The sequence below is a fragment of the Zootoca vivipara genome, chromosome Z (assembly GCF_963506605.1).
Source record: "Zootoca vivipara chromosome Z, rZooViv1.1, whole genome shotgun sequence".
NCBI classification, from domain to species: domain Eukaryota; kingdom Metazoa; phylum Chordata; class Lepidosauria; order Squamata; family Lacertidae; genus Zootoca; species Zootoca vivipara.
The window spans coordinates 24,255,021-24,268,924 of NC_083294.1; the positions used below are offsets into that span (position 1 = coordinate 24,255,021).

General features: G+C 42.8%; 1 protein-coding gene across 2 annotated transcripts in view; it reads right to left on the reverse strand.

The window, feature by feature from the left end:
* Window positions 1-13,904, reverse strand: part of COL4A5 (collagen type IV alpha 5 chain) — a 132,622-nt gene that overhangs the window by 40,004 nt on the left and 78,714 nt on the right. For both annotated transcript variants that reach the window (XR_009557011.1, XM_035101939.2), the window contains exons 23-30: window positions 12,772-12,842; window positions 12,473-12,664; window positions 10,057-10,225; window positions 7,630-7,722; window positions 7,431-7,535; window positions 6,497-6,594; window positions 5,276-5,426; window positions 4,736-4,849 (exon numbers count right to left, since the gene is read on the reverse strand). Coding sequence is in view for 1 of the 2 variants with exons in the window: in XM_035101939.2 (XP_034957830.1) it covers window positions 4,736-4,849; window positions 5,276-5,426; window positions 6,497-6,594; window positions 7,431-7,535; window positions 7,630-7,722; window positions 10,057-10,225; window positions 12,473-12,664; window positions 12,772-12,842 (993 nt within the window). In the remaining variant the exon portion in view is untranslated. The remainder of the gene's footprint in view (window positions 1-4,735; window positions 4,850-5,275; window positions 5,427-6,496; window positions 6,595-7,430; window positions 7,536-7,629; window positions 7,723-10,056; window positions 10,226-12,472; window positions 12,665-12,771; window positions 12,843-13,904) is intronic.

Genomic DNA, 13,904 nt, shown 5'->3' on the forward strand with positions numbered 1-13,904 from the left:
TGGGTTGTGGACTATAGAGCATGTCCCCAAGCACAATGCCAGGCTATGCAATGTCAACACCAAAGAGACTAGACTTTGAGCAGACTTGATTGAAACGTTTTCCAATGGGTGGTAACTACCACATGTGAGAAAGGCAACATATTTTTAATATAGAAAAACTCCAGTGAAAAGGCAAGCTTTTGATTCATTTATATAATGGAATAAAATCCTAACATCTATACATTCTGGCTTTTCTTCTTTCCAAAGTGATACCACAGATATTGCAATGTGCTAATTTGCAAGAATGATTTTGTTCTTCAACAGAGGGGGGTGGGTGGGAATTGAATAAATGGTGATGCACACAAAGGAAAACGTGAACCAAGGAGACTGTCTCAAGTTTCGTTGCAACAAAGATTGTTTTAACATTATTCGAACCTAACGTTAAGGCTATATGGAGAAAACACAAAAGAACATGACATCACAGCAAAGTAAACACAACAAACAAAGATAGTTAAATGCTGATTTGTTAGTGCAAGCTCTAGTCATGCACAGCATTCCATCAGGCTAACAAGAGCAGCTGTTAGTTACAGTAGTATGGGAGAATGAAAAATGAACCATAAATATGTTTTGAGAAAAGCAGGTAGAATGGGCATGCGAAGGAAAACAAATGCTTGTAGAGCAAAAATTCATCATCAAGGGTGGAAGAACCTGTGGCCCTGCAGGTGTTGGTCTACAACTCCCATTATTCTTGGCCATACTGGCTAGGGCTCATGGGAACTGTAGTCCAACACTAAATCTGGGGAGCTCTAGGCTCTCTCTCCCTGAATTATATGATGGGCAAAACTCAGCGCCTGGCAAACAGGTGGTATGGGAGCCCAAGCAATGCGTGAATACATGTTCATTCAAAGCAGTGTTACATGCAGATATTCACCTGAGAAGCTACGGCATGTCATGTGGAGAGGATATTAAAATGGGACAAGGAATCGGGACAGCTCTTTAGGGATCCATTCCCTGAGACCAAACACTGGAGTGCTTCTTAACGATGTAATCACTCAAGGCCATGATTCAGTAATTCTAAATACTATAGTCAATGGAACTAGTCAAATTCTTTTTGATTTGATTTCTTGAAGAGGTCCCCAGAGAGGGGGTTAGTTACTAGGGTCACATCTGCACCTCACATTTACACTACTACCACTTTATCAGTCATGGCTTCCTCCAAGGAATCCAGGGAATGTAAAGGTTGCTGAGAGCTGTTAGAATCATAGAATCAAAGAGTTGGAAGAGACCACAAGGGCCATCCAGTCCAATCCCCTGCCAAGCAGGAAACACCATCAAAGCATTCTTGACATATGCCTGTCAAGCCTCTGCTTAAAGACCTCCAAAGAAGGAAGACTCCACCACACTCCTTGGCAGCAAATTCCACTGTCGAACAGCTCTTACTGTCAGGAAGTTCTTCCTAATGTTTAGGTGGAATCTTCTTTCTTGTAGTTTGAATCCATAGGAGGGAGATGTTTCTTTCCCTCAAAGGCTACTATTCCCAGAATGATTTAGCAATCAGTCCCTCTTGTCGGGGAACTCCGGAAATTTTCTTGCTGCCATGTGCTTTCTATTCGCTTCTTGCCAGTGGAAACTGGCCTTCCTCAATGGCTGATTTCTGGCAGAATCCTTCCCAAATGTTCTGCTTCACTTCAGGGATTTAGCCAATGCTTAGAACAGGTGTGGAGAACCTTTTCTGCCCAATGAGACAGATCTTTATCTCCTCCCTTCCTGCAGGCTAACTTTGGCAGGAGGACTGGATCACCTATATGCCTATCTCCTGATCGCAAAATGACACCAGGTGATTGACAGGTGAGTGGTCCTGCCTGTCTATCAAAGTTGGTCCATGGGGCTGGGGTGGAAATGAGTGGAAATGGTAACCATGCAAGGAGTTCAACATATACCTTTCTGCAGGAATTCTGCAGGACATATACCTTCTGCAGGAATTCAACCCTACTTTCTGCAGAGATTGGCTCCACAAAGAGGCAGCCCAACTGCATCACTATCGCCCCCACACCTGATGTCACATACAAGGTGCGGGGCAGGTGGTTTGGATTCCTCACCCTTGGGCCTTAAAATATTGTTTTCCCATTATGTCATCTCTGGTCCTAATGCAGGCCAGATTTACCTGTGTCCCAGATTCAGAGGCCTTTTATCCTTGGCCTATGAGGCCAAATACCCTGCCAAGACTGCCTGCAGCTCAGCTACCTAATGATCTCTCAAAAGTGAAAGGAAGTCTACTGTGCAGCAATTCTAGGTTCCTCAAGACATTATCCACTGTAACGGAACCCTTTGCAGGTGCTACCTAGGCCTTTTTAGTTTCATCTCTCCTCTGCCATGAATGCTAGACATTTATGGGGGTTCCCCTCCCCTTTTAAATGAAAGCAATTAAGAATGCGATGCTGGAATGGCTGTTTTGCAATAATGTTGTGATCATGCAGAACACTTAGACCCCAAGGCATGGATTTTCTTGAAATGCATATTTCAGCTCATGTTTTTGCACAATATTGGTGTAAGCAATCTCTAAAATCAACATGAGGTGGATGAGCGGTCATGCAACACAGCTAAGAAGGTGTGTGCCACAAGGACCAAAACATGTACTTAAAGCAGTTTGTAGCTAAAAGTGAGGCTCATATTTTATTTTACTTAAGAACAACAACAAACATTTTAATTGTGGTTTATTGCAGTGCAGATTCAGGGCCTGTTCGGATGCAAGGCCCATGCAGGCTGCCTCAGGAGGTGTCCATAAACCCAGCAGTGTGGCCCTGCAACACCCCCTGAGATAATCCTGACAGGACAAACAGAATTCCAACTCAGGGAAATCATAGGGGGAGAAACAATGTTTTCACCTTACAATAGATTACACGTTTGTGAAACAAACTTAAATATAAGCATATCTAATATACATGTCATAGACATTAAAAACATTTCTAAATGTGAGTTAACTATACATACAGAAGAGGGGAAGGATAATCTATATACACCATAAAGGTGAAGCAAATTATGCCCACGGTAGGCAGAAATTTGATGTGGGCCAATAATTTCACCTGTCTCAAGGTACAGTTAGAGACTGATAGTGGAATGACAGCATGAGCACCATACATTTATGACAACATCAGTTCCAGACATTTATTCCACTTTAATAGCCATGGCTTTCCCCAAAGAACCATGGGAAATGTAGTTTGTTATGGGTACTGAGAGTTGTCAGGAGACCCCTATTCCCCTCACAGAGCAATAGCTCCCAGGGTAGTTTAATAATTAACCCCCCATCCCATGGGAATTGTAGCTCTTCAAGAGGAAAGGGGTCTCCTAACAAGTCTCCTAACTACAGTTCTTGGGGGAAGTCATGACTCGTAAAGTGGTATAACAATACTTAAAAAGTATAGTGTGGATATGGCCATAGATCAGAGCTTCCAAACTCTGTGTTGTGACACACGAAAGCTCCCTGAGCTCCTCCTGGGACTGGAAATGGGTTAGTTTAACCTCCAGTTTGCTAGCAAAGCTGAATTACTGTGTCACAAAATGATGAATGTCTAAAAAGTGTGTCACCATCATGAAAAGTTTGAAAAGCTCTGCCATAGATTCATGGAGTTGGTGAGAACTTTGTAATCTTATATTGTTCAACCTCCTGCTCAGTGCAGGGAAATGAGCACAAGGACATCAACAACAACTTAGCTGCCCAACCTCTGCTTGAAGATATGTACTCAGAAGTTAGTCCCACTGAGTTCAATGGGGCTTACTCCCAGATCACTGAGTCTGCAGTCTGATTTTGTGCCACAGTAACAATGGCTTGTATCAGATGCTAGTCCTAGTCAGAGTAGACCCAATGAAATTAATGCCCATGACTAGCTTATGTGTACTCTGAGTAGAAGTTACGTTGACTGCAACCCAATGTCCTTGTGATGACACTCCATATATCAGGACTTAAAATTCATTCAGGACACTTGTCAATTGCCCTCTAAGTAGAAGGGTAATGCTTATAAGTCTTTTAAACACCCTCTTTCACTCACTTCACTGTGGTTCAGCCTATGTTTAGACAGTGCGACTTCAGACTGTAGTTGTGATAGTTACAGGATGGAGTGTTCCTTTTTTAAAAAGTCTGCATAGAAATCTAGTAGGTTAGGGAGAAGGCCAAGCTAGAATGGTTTTCCCCATTACCTGCTAGCTTTCTGTGGACAGGAGTTTTACTATAATAATTTATATGTTAAGGGCACACCATCATTTGAATCCCGCATTGAGAATTCACCTAAAATCAGGACCCAGAATCTTCTTCATTCACTCATAAAATACAAAAAGCTTTGTTGAAAAAATTTCACACCTGGAAGTCAGGAAGCAGGTGACTGTGATCTAATGTAACAGTTCTTTCTAGATCGACACTGGTACAATGAAGAGTTTAAGCCTCTCTTGAGTCCACTTAGGAACTACTAATGTTCTGTGGGATAATTTTGCTTCATGTAAGTATGGACCAGCTATTCTAAAGCAGCCCAAATGGCAATAAGCATATTGATTATTTTAGGGCTCGCTTCAGCTTATTCAGTGCAACAAAAAAGTTTGGGGAAAGGAATCTGAGAAGACAGATGCTGCTATTTTACTTTGGATATATGGAAGGGAATAATGGAAGGAAGTCAAATGGATGGGGAGTCTGAGTTTCCTCATTTTCTACTCGGATGTGTCAGATTTGGGATCATGCCATTTATAGGCCAGTTGTTGTGAGACCTACCTGGTGGACCCACAGGTCCTGGAGGCCCTGGAGCTCCAGGTGGGCCTTGGCCACCAATCCCTGGAATCCCCGGAGGTCCTGCTAACCCAGGTTGACCACGTGGCCCCGGGTCACCTGAAAAGAAAAATCCAACAAATCAAATCTTTAAAAGGTTGCAAACATTTCAAGATGTAATTTTGACCAGTCTCAAGGAAGCAGAACACTGATAGTTAATTACAGTTTCTCAATTTAAGATATCATGCCAAGTCATAGGCAGCACAACCCATGGTTTCAAAAGCCACTGTTTCCAATACAGGTAAGCTAGGGAACTGTAAACCAAGGTTTGTCATGTCACCTATCACGTCAAACCACGGTTAAGCTTACTTAACCACAGATGGCATTGAGTTGATCTATCTACAAAGACCAGACAGAAGTGCTTATGAGCACAACACTCCATAAACACAGGGACACAGGATGCTGCCTGATACAGTCTAATCACTGGCCCATCTAGTTCAGTATTGTCTGCACTGACTGGCAGCATAAACTTAACAATATCTGTACCTTTAGGCCCTGGAGTTCCATCAAAACCTATACGTCCTGGAAGGCCAGGGGTTCCTGGAAAGCCGGAATCCCCTTTGGGACCTTGTGCTCCTTTGAAACCCGGTGGCCCAGGTGGTCCAGCTGGTCCTGGAACACCAAAACCACGGTCCCCCTGCAACATAAGAAAGAGAGTCAAATAATAATTCAGAACATTCTTGCTTTGTTCCTGTTGCTTTTATATTTATTGTGAACCCATTTTGACTACAGTAACTACTGAAATGGGGTATAAGCATACATTTGACCTGATAATTCAGCTATCACACCAAGCAACAATTAATGTAGCTTAACTACTTTCTCGCATTATGTTTGAATTAGCAAACTATGGTTTGCAATTGGCCCAAAATCCAGAAACTAGAGGCCATGCTTCAAAGTGAGATTTCCAAACCATCACTTTTTATCATTGTGGTTTTTATGATGTCTAAATTAATAAATTATATTAATGGTTATTGCTGAACAACAGAAATATGATTGCTGAGTAGATGAGTAGATGGGAAAGGAAAGCAGACAAACAGGTCTAAACCATACTTTGCTGGTTTAACATTCTAAACTGTGGTTAATAGTGTGCACTGTGTGAACTGTGGTTAATAGGGGTGTGCACTGACCACAAGATTTGATTCGGACCCCAATTCAATACTTTGGAAAGAGCATTATTTGATCTTCAGAGGCTGTCCAATTTTATTCAGGGTCCAAATCTGAATTTTGATCCAGCAGAATGAAGTTTTGTGCTTTCCCCTTTCACCATTATGGGGAAGAAGAAGAAAAAGCACACAGCTTTAACTTTTTCTTTTACAGAACTGTATTATATTTGCCAGCACAGTAGTCTGTCCTGAGCGGGTAATGCATAGTAAAATACAGAGAAAGAGGCATAGGGATTTTGTGCTGGACACCTTTAACATTTGTGAAATTCCCACTTGGCACCCAAGTGCCTGTTAGTTAATTTTAAACTCCCATCAACTGGAGGCAGTACTGAAGACTCTAACCAATCCCTATCATACCTTGGGCAGGAGCAAACAAACAAACAAACAATCTTTTAGTACTTGACCATATAAGCATTATGAATGTAACTTATAGGACCAGGATGTTTGGCCATGCTTGCACTGTCAGAAAAGTCCAACCCCACTTTTGCATGCAATAGTTCTTCATAACATCCCAAGCAAATGGAGAGAACCCTTCTTCACAGACCTTCTGTCCTGCTAATCCAGGAAGCCCAGGAGGTCCATCTTGACCTGCTCTTCCAGGGTTTCCTGGTACACCAGGAAGGCCTGGCAACCCAGGATATCCTAAAAGAACAAAGAAGAGGGTTTGGAGCTCACTACCACAAAGCTTCAGCCGTCTTCAAAAGGCATTCTTCAAGCTTCTGTTTTTGCCATTTGTTAACACAATTTGTTTCAAATCAAATTTACTGCTAAAGTTTTGACATTGCAGATGGATTAATAAGGCAAGATACCTCTGAGTATCAGTCACTGGGGAAGAACAGCTGGAAAACACTATTGCCCTTATGCCTGTTTACAGACTTCCCATTGGGGCAGCAGATTGGCCACTCTGATAAACACAATGCTGGACCAAGATTATGCTCTTAGGATCTTCTTGCTCAGTCCTTTCATATGATGGGATTCTCTCCCATATCCTGATTCTGCCATTATCTCCAAACAGAACCAGTCAGATATGATTAACCAACTATTTACATCTAAAACATGGATAGATAAGTTGCTGTGGGGCAGATAAAGATAAATCCCAACCTTTTCTAAACCTTCTCTCATTTCCTTTCTGAAAGGCCAGAATTTCCACAAAAATACAAACACACCCATTAAAAATAAAACACATGACTACTGTAGCAGACAGTTTTATTTTTTTTAACCCTACAGGGGGCTATCAGGTTTTTCTGATGTCTATGGTCCAAAAGCAATTTCCTCTGGGGAGTTCAGAGTGGCCTATGTAGCAGGACCTCTTTAATCCTCACAACAAGGTAGGTTATTGCTGGGAGATAGTGAGTGGTCCAGGGTCACCCAGGGAGCTTTGTGGCTGGGCAAGGTTTTAAACCCATCTCTCTACAACCTAACTATGGAAATCTTGCCAGCACACCACCCTGGCATCATAGAATATGACAGAGACAAACCTTTGGGTCCTGGTGGGCCTGGAAGTCCAATACCAGGTAGTCCTGGATCCCCTTTTGAGCCTGGGATGCCTGGCAATCCAGGTGCCCCTGGCTGGCCAGGATCACCTGCAAACAGGAACAATTGAATTAGGGGAGGAAAACCCACTACAAAAAATGTAAATAATAGTATTTCACTTGGAAAATCAACAAATTTATTTACCTGGAAGGCCAACTTCACCATCTCTGCCTGGGGGGCCAGGGTTACCTGGAGATCCTGCTTCTGTGATAGTTTGTCCAGGTTCCCCTTTGGGCCCTAGAGGTAGATGTATAATAGCAAACATTTATAAATCGACACCAACAACACCTGATTTATATCTATTGGAAGAGCAATCCACAGGACTGGGCTATTAACAATGAAGGCTCAGTTTCATGTTAATGTCAAATCAACCTCACTGACTCACAGGGCAACCAGTGATGTTCCTACAGGTTATCTCAGTGATTGAGCTGGAATATAAGAGTTCAGGTGGTCGGTCCTTCAAGTATACAGGACTTAAGTTGCTTAAGGCTTTGTAATGTTACTTCCCAAACTGATGTCTCCAGGCACCAGCCTGGGATAACACTGGAGTGGGAAGGAGCCACATTTTCCCACTGTGCACTTCCTTCCTTCATTATTAGCAGACTCACATGGATGCTGACAGTGCATGAATTAGGTTCATTTTACCCCTGCCGATGGTCTGAATCTTTCTCCATGTTTAGGTCTCATTTACAGGTTACACATCATATCACCACCACAAATTCTCCCAGGTCTTTTAATTTACAACAGACATACATTTCTGGTATTTAACTTATTGTACCAAATTATTTCCCCATTACAGATTTTATGCTGATTTTAAGTTGATTTTATGCTACTGTGTTTCTGCTGGCTTTTAGATAGCTTTGTTGTTGTTTGTTGTTTAGTCGTTTAGTCGTGTCCGACTCTTCGTGACCCCATGGACCATAGCACGCCAGGCACTCCTGTCTTCCACTGCCTCCCGCAGTTTGGTCAAACTCATGTTCGTAGCTTCGAGAACACTGTCCAACCATCTTGTCCTCTGTCGTCCCCTTCTCCTAGTGCCCTCAATCTTTCCCAACATCAGGGTCTTTTCCAAGGATTCTTCTCTTCTCATGAGGTGGCCAAAGTATTGGAGCCTCAGCTTCACGATCTGTCCTTCCAGGGAGCACTCAGGGCTGATTTCCTTAAGAATGGATAGGTTTGATCTTCTAGCAGTCCATGGGACTCTCAAGAGTCTCCTCCAGCACCATAATTCAAAAGCATCAATTCTTCGGCGATCAGCCTTCTTGATGGTCCAGCTCTCACTTCCATACATCACTACTGGGAAAACCATAGCTTTAACTATACGGACCTTTGTCGGCAAGGTGATGTCTCTGCTTTTTAAGATGCTGTCTAGGTTTGTCATTGCTTTTCTCCCAAGAAGCAGGCGTCTTTTAATTTCGTGACTGCTGTCACTATCTGCAGTGATCAAGGAGCCCAAGAAAGTAAAATCTCTCACTGCCTCCATTTCTTCCCCTTCTATTTGCCAGGAGGTGATGGGACCGGTGGCCATGATCTTGGTTTTTTTGATGTTGAGCTTCAGACCATATTTTGCGCTCTCCTCTTTCACCCTTATTAAAAGGTTCTTTAATTCCTCCTCGCTTTCTGCCATCAAGGTTGTGTCATCTGCATATAGATAGCTTATGTGCTGATTTATAGATTTTGCAATTGCTTTTATAGCTTTTTTTCTTTGAACTGTATCCCATATTTTCTAAATGTTGTAAACTGCACAGAGAACCAAATTAATGGCAGTGTATAAATGTAAATAATACTAATAAGAATTATCATTATTACTACTAGTAGTATTGGGCAATACATACTGGTACATGTTCATTATCACCATCATCAATATCTTTCAGAAAGCTGCTTCTTTGTTATGCATTTTGACAAATTATAGTCTTTCTCACATGCGGTCAGAAGTGGCCCAGGCAACCCCACCAACTCATTCTGCTGCACATATAGACTGGAGGCATCCTGGATGTTGTGTTTATACTAGGTCAGACTATTTGCTATTGTCTACTCTGGCAACTGACACTCCAGGGTCTCAGCCAGAAAAGAGTTTGTCCCATTATCTGCCACTGTATCCTTTTAACTGGAGGTGCCAAGGGTGGATCAAGGAGCAGGTTCTTGTCAATGTTTAAATACAGTTGGACACCATTTTTAAACAAGATGGCAGTCTTTTGAAACTGCAATGATCCTAACCACTGATTTCAAAACTGCACTGATTCTTTTGGTTTCTTAGAATTCCCAAGCAAGGCTTTGTACAAGTGTTTATGTAATTGTTTTAGAAGACAGCTTTGATCTTTCTCTTACCTGATGACACTACCTTTACATCATCTTTAGATAACTCAGCTACAAAAGTTAAAAGAAGTCCCCAAGGTTTAAACAAGCTAAATGATGAGTTACAAAAAAAGTTCGCGGCAACAACAGATCATCTCATGAAATTGATCATTTTAGAGCTCATTTTCTTTGGTGTTAGCAAGGATGGTCCCTGTTGGACCCAATGATGCAAACATTCCTTTTTGTGGTTTGGTCGAATAAGACAAAGAAACTTACCTGGACCTCCAGGGGCTCCTGAGCGCCCAGAAACACCCTGAATACCCTTCTGGCCTGGGGGACCTTGTGGGCCAAATCCAGGAGATCCTGGAGGCCCTCGATCACCAGGAATACCAGGAATTCCTGGATCACCAGGAAGTCCCCTGTCCCCTTTGAAACTGATGCCACCCTAAAAGGACAAGGGGAAAGTTGGTAAATGAGTTTGTAGCTCACTCCACCCCGCCCCCAACCCCAAACACTTGGATTGAACAAAGCTCATTTGAAATCTGATTGGGCCAGACATGTGCCTGTGGGAAGCTACGTAAGGCAAGTGAGTGCATAATGGAAATAGCCATTCTCTTCTTTGCCCCCACCATTTGGGGTGGGTGGGGCAGATTGCAATGTACAGTGGTGCCTTGCTGGACGAATTTAATTCGTTCCACGGGGCTTTTCTTATAACGAAAAATTCGTCTAGCGAATCCCATAGGAATGCATTGATTTTTGGGGGGATTTTTTTTTGCCCATAGGAACACATTAATTGAATTTCAATGCATTCCTATGGGAAACTGCAATTCGCTAGACGAATTTTTCATAAAACGAATTCGTCTAGCGAGGCAACCTCCGCTAGAAAAAACCTTTCGTTAAGTGGAAATTTCGTTAAGCAGGGCATTCGTTAAGCGAGGCACCACTGTACAGTCAAAGCAATTGTAATCTTCAGTGACTTTCCTTAGGATTCAGATGAGAAGGACTAATATGGATGCAGACTCAGAGGAAATTAAATAAAACTAACACTTTTGTATTATCTATTAATGACATGGTTTAACATGTATTTTATTACATTTCTGTCCTACCCTTCCTCCCAAAGAAGCTCAGAACTGTAAACAACAAAATAAGAAAAAAATGCAATTCATATAAAGGAAATAATTGTGACATCACAAATATTTAGACCCAATGGGAATAATAACAACATTAGTTATTTATTTAACACAACTTATATACCACTTGATTGCAAAAAACCACAACACATCTAAGCTTATTATAACATAAAAACAGATTACAGTATTATTTGATTTAAGCCTTTCCGTATGTGCCAGTACTAGAATTACTTTTCCTCTTTCAATATCAATCACAAGGTATGTGTGCGTGTATGTGTATAATCTGCTGTGGCAGATTATTTCTTTAGAAGAGTTTGGATTTGATATCCCGCTTTATCACTACCCAAAGGAGTCTCAAACCGGCTAACATTCTCCTTTCCCTTCCTCCCCCACAACAAACACTCTGTGAGGTGATTGGGCCTGGGAGACTTCAAAGAAGTGTGACTAGCCCAAGGTCACCCAGCAGCTGCACGTGGAGGAGCAGAGACACGAACCCAGTTCCCCAGATTACGAGTCTACCGCTCTTAACCACTATACCACACTGGCTCTCTTTAGTTACTTCACCAAATTTGCACAAATCAGAGTTAAAAGCAAGTTAATGTGTGACCTTCTGCATGCAAAGCAGTGCCCCCACCACCACTGAGCAATGGCAGCTGTGGATTGGCAGTAGGCTAAGATGCAAAAATGCCATTCAACTTGACAGAGAATGGAGTCACACAGCAAATACTGCCTTGAGGAATATGGCCCTCCTGTGCATTTGAGAGGACATTATGCCAGTTTATCATGGCATGTAAAAGCTGCACCTTTTAGTGTTACTTCTTACCAGTGGAGGTTGGGCCAATGGCGCACTGCCCCACCAACCACAGTCTGCACACAACCAGCCTCCACCTGCCTGACTTCCTACTTACAACCATGACAAGAGGTGGCACCACCTGTCGCCTTTTCCCTTCACACCATACATTTAATGCAGTATGATGATGCTTTAAACAGTAGCGGCTTTCCCCAATGATTTCTGGGAGCTGTAGTTTGTTAAGGGTGCTGAGGCTTGTTAGAGGAGACCCCTATTTCCCTCACAATTCCCAGAGTTCCATGGGATTTATTTATTGGAATAGGTATTTATTGTCAAACCACTCTGATAATTATAGCTCGGGCATGGGGAATTGGGATCTCTAAACCACTCTCAGTGCTCTTAACTGCTCCTGGAATTTCTTAGGGGAAGCCATGGCTATTTAAAGTGGTGTCATAGTGCTTTAAACATATGGTGTGGAATGCAGCCTCTACCCTCAGTGCTGTCCTTGCAGAATTCATCTACAGGAGGATGGGGACAAAACTAGAATTAGCTGGCTCTGCCTGTCATTGGGTTTGGCTTCACCTACTGTTGGCCTCCATGCCTTCCAACTTTCCAGTCCCATTGGGCCCCAGCTACCACTGAGGCTGCCGATATTGGGAACCATCAGAAGACTGGCTAAGTACTCAATGACCATTGCGTTTTGTTAGCATTTAAAACACTCCCAAATTACACTTGGTTGAAATGGAAGTGCAATGGTTTCACATTCACTTACTGGCTCCCCCTTGGGCCCAGGAAGACCCGGCAGTCCATCTTGTCCACGAGATCCATCTAACCCAGGCAGACCTGGAGGGCCTGGGAAGCCAGGGTTCCCCTTCTCGCCTTTCAATCCAGGGAAAGCAAGAACATCACCTGGATCGCCTTTTGTGCCGGGACGTCCAGGAGGGCCAGGAGGGCCGGGAAGACCCTAGATAAAGGATTTTAACTATTGCAGTAATTAGGATTACACATATTCCCCCCTACTTTCTCCCTCTAACCCCATGCTCCCAACAAACAACAATTAATGGTGCTTACTTGTGGCCCAACAGTACCAACAAGGCCAGGGACTCCTTTATCACCTTTCAGCCCCGGAAAACCAGGAGAACCTGATCATGAAAGGAGGGAGGGGGAAATCAGTGAGAGCAGCTAGAAAACAGCCTACCCATGACATGGGCAATGCAAATTGTTTAGTGTTCTTTGTGGATAGTATGTTAGAACGCTCCCAGAAAACCTCACAGGGAAATGATGCAATGCTCATTTGTAGTCACTACAAAGGCTATTTGACTGTTTCCTAGATTTAGTCCAGGGGATGATTTACGGCAGTAGCAGTTAAGGATGGGCAGATCCCAAACCCGTCCACTGCATGTGGTTTTTGGTCTACTTTGCCCCTACCTTCGAATTAAACTGGGGGGTGGGGGTGGAGAAAAGAGATTTTAAAAACTTATTTCAGAATTTGTAGTTTGACAGATTTCAGTTGACGTCTTTTCTTTTTAATAGGCTACCTATGCACATGAACACAGTGTGAAAAGGAAGATTGCATAACCCAATTGCACATGTCCTAGGGAAGAGCAGGACACTCTGACTGGAGATCCCTGGTAAAATCATCACCTCTCTTTATAAACTAGACCTGTCAGTCACATAACAGGTCTCACACTCCCTTCTCTCCACCATGGAGTTCTTCTTATATCTGTCTGAAGCAGTCCCACTTTGGTTCTTTGTTTGGGATGCATCTGCATATTATGCATGCCTCTAGGGTGTGCATTGATTAAATTACAGCACAAAAAGGGGGACCTGGTGCAATTGCATTGTCACCTCAATATTCCTTTTTGAACTGTGATCAAGTTAATGCACATCTGTGCAAAAAAGGAGAGGGAGAGAAAGAGAGAGAGAGAGAGAGAGAGGAAAGGAAACACATGCCACTCTGGAAACAAGGTCAGATGATTTGGAATCTCCAAATCCAGGATGAAATTCAGATAAAAATAATTTCATAGATATCCTTAGTGGTGGTCTGATTCCACAGTGGTGTACTACCATGGCATGTGGGAAGCATTGGTCCTGCTTCTGCTAGCAATCAAACTTACTGCAAGAAAGGAAATAAGCTGTGGGACATTCAAATACCAAAAGGTATCTGTGAGCAGATGTACTAGAATATTAACCAGCTTGCCTGC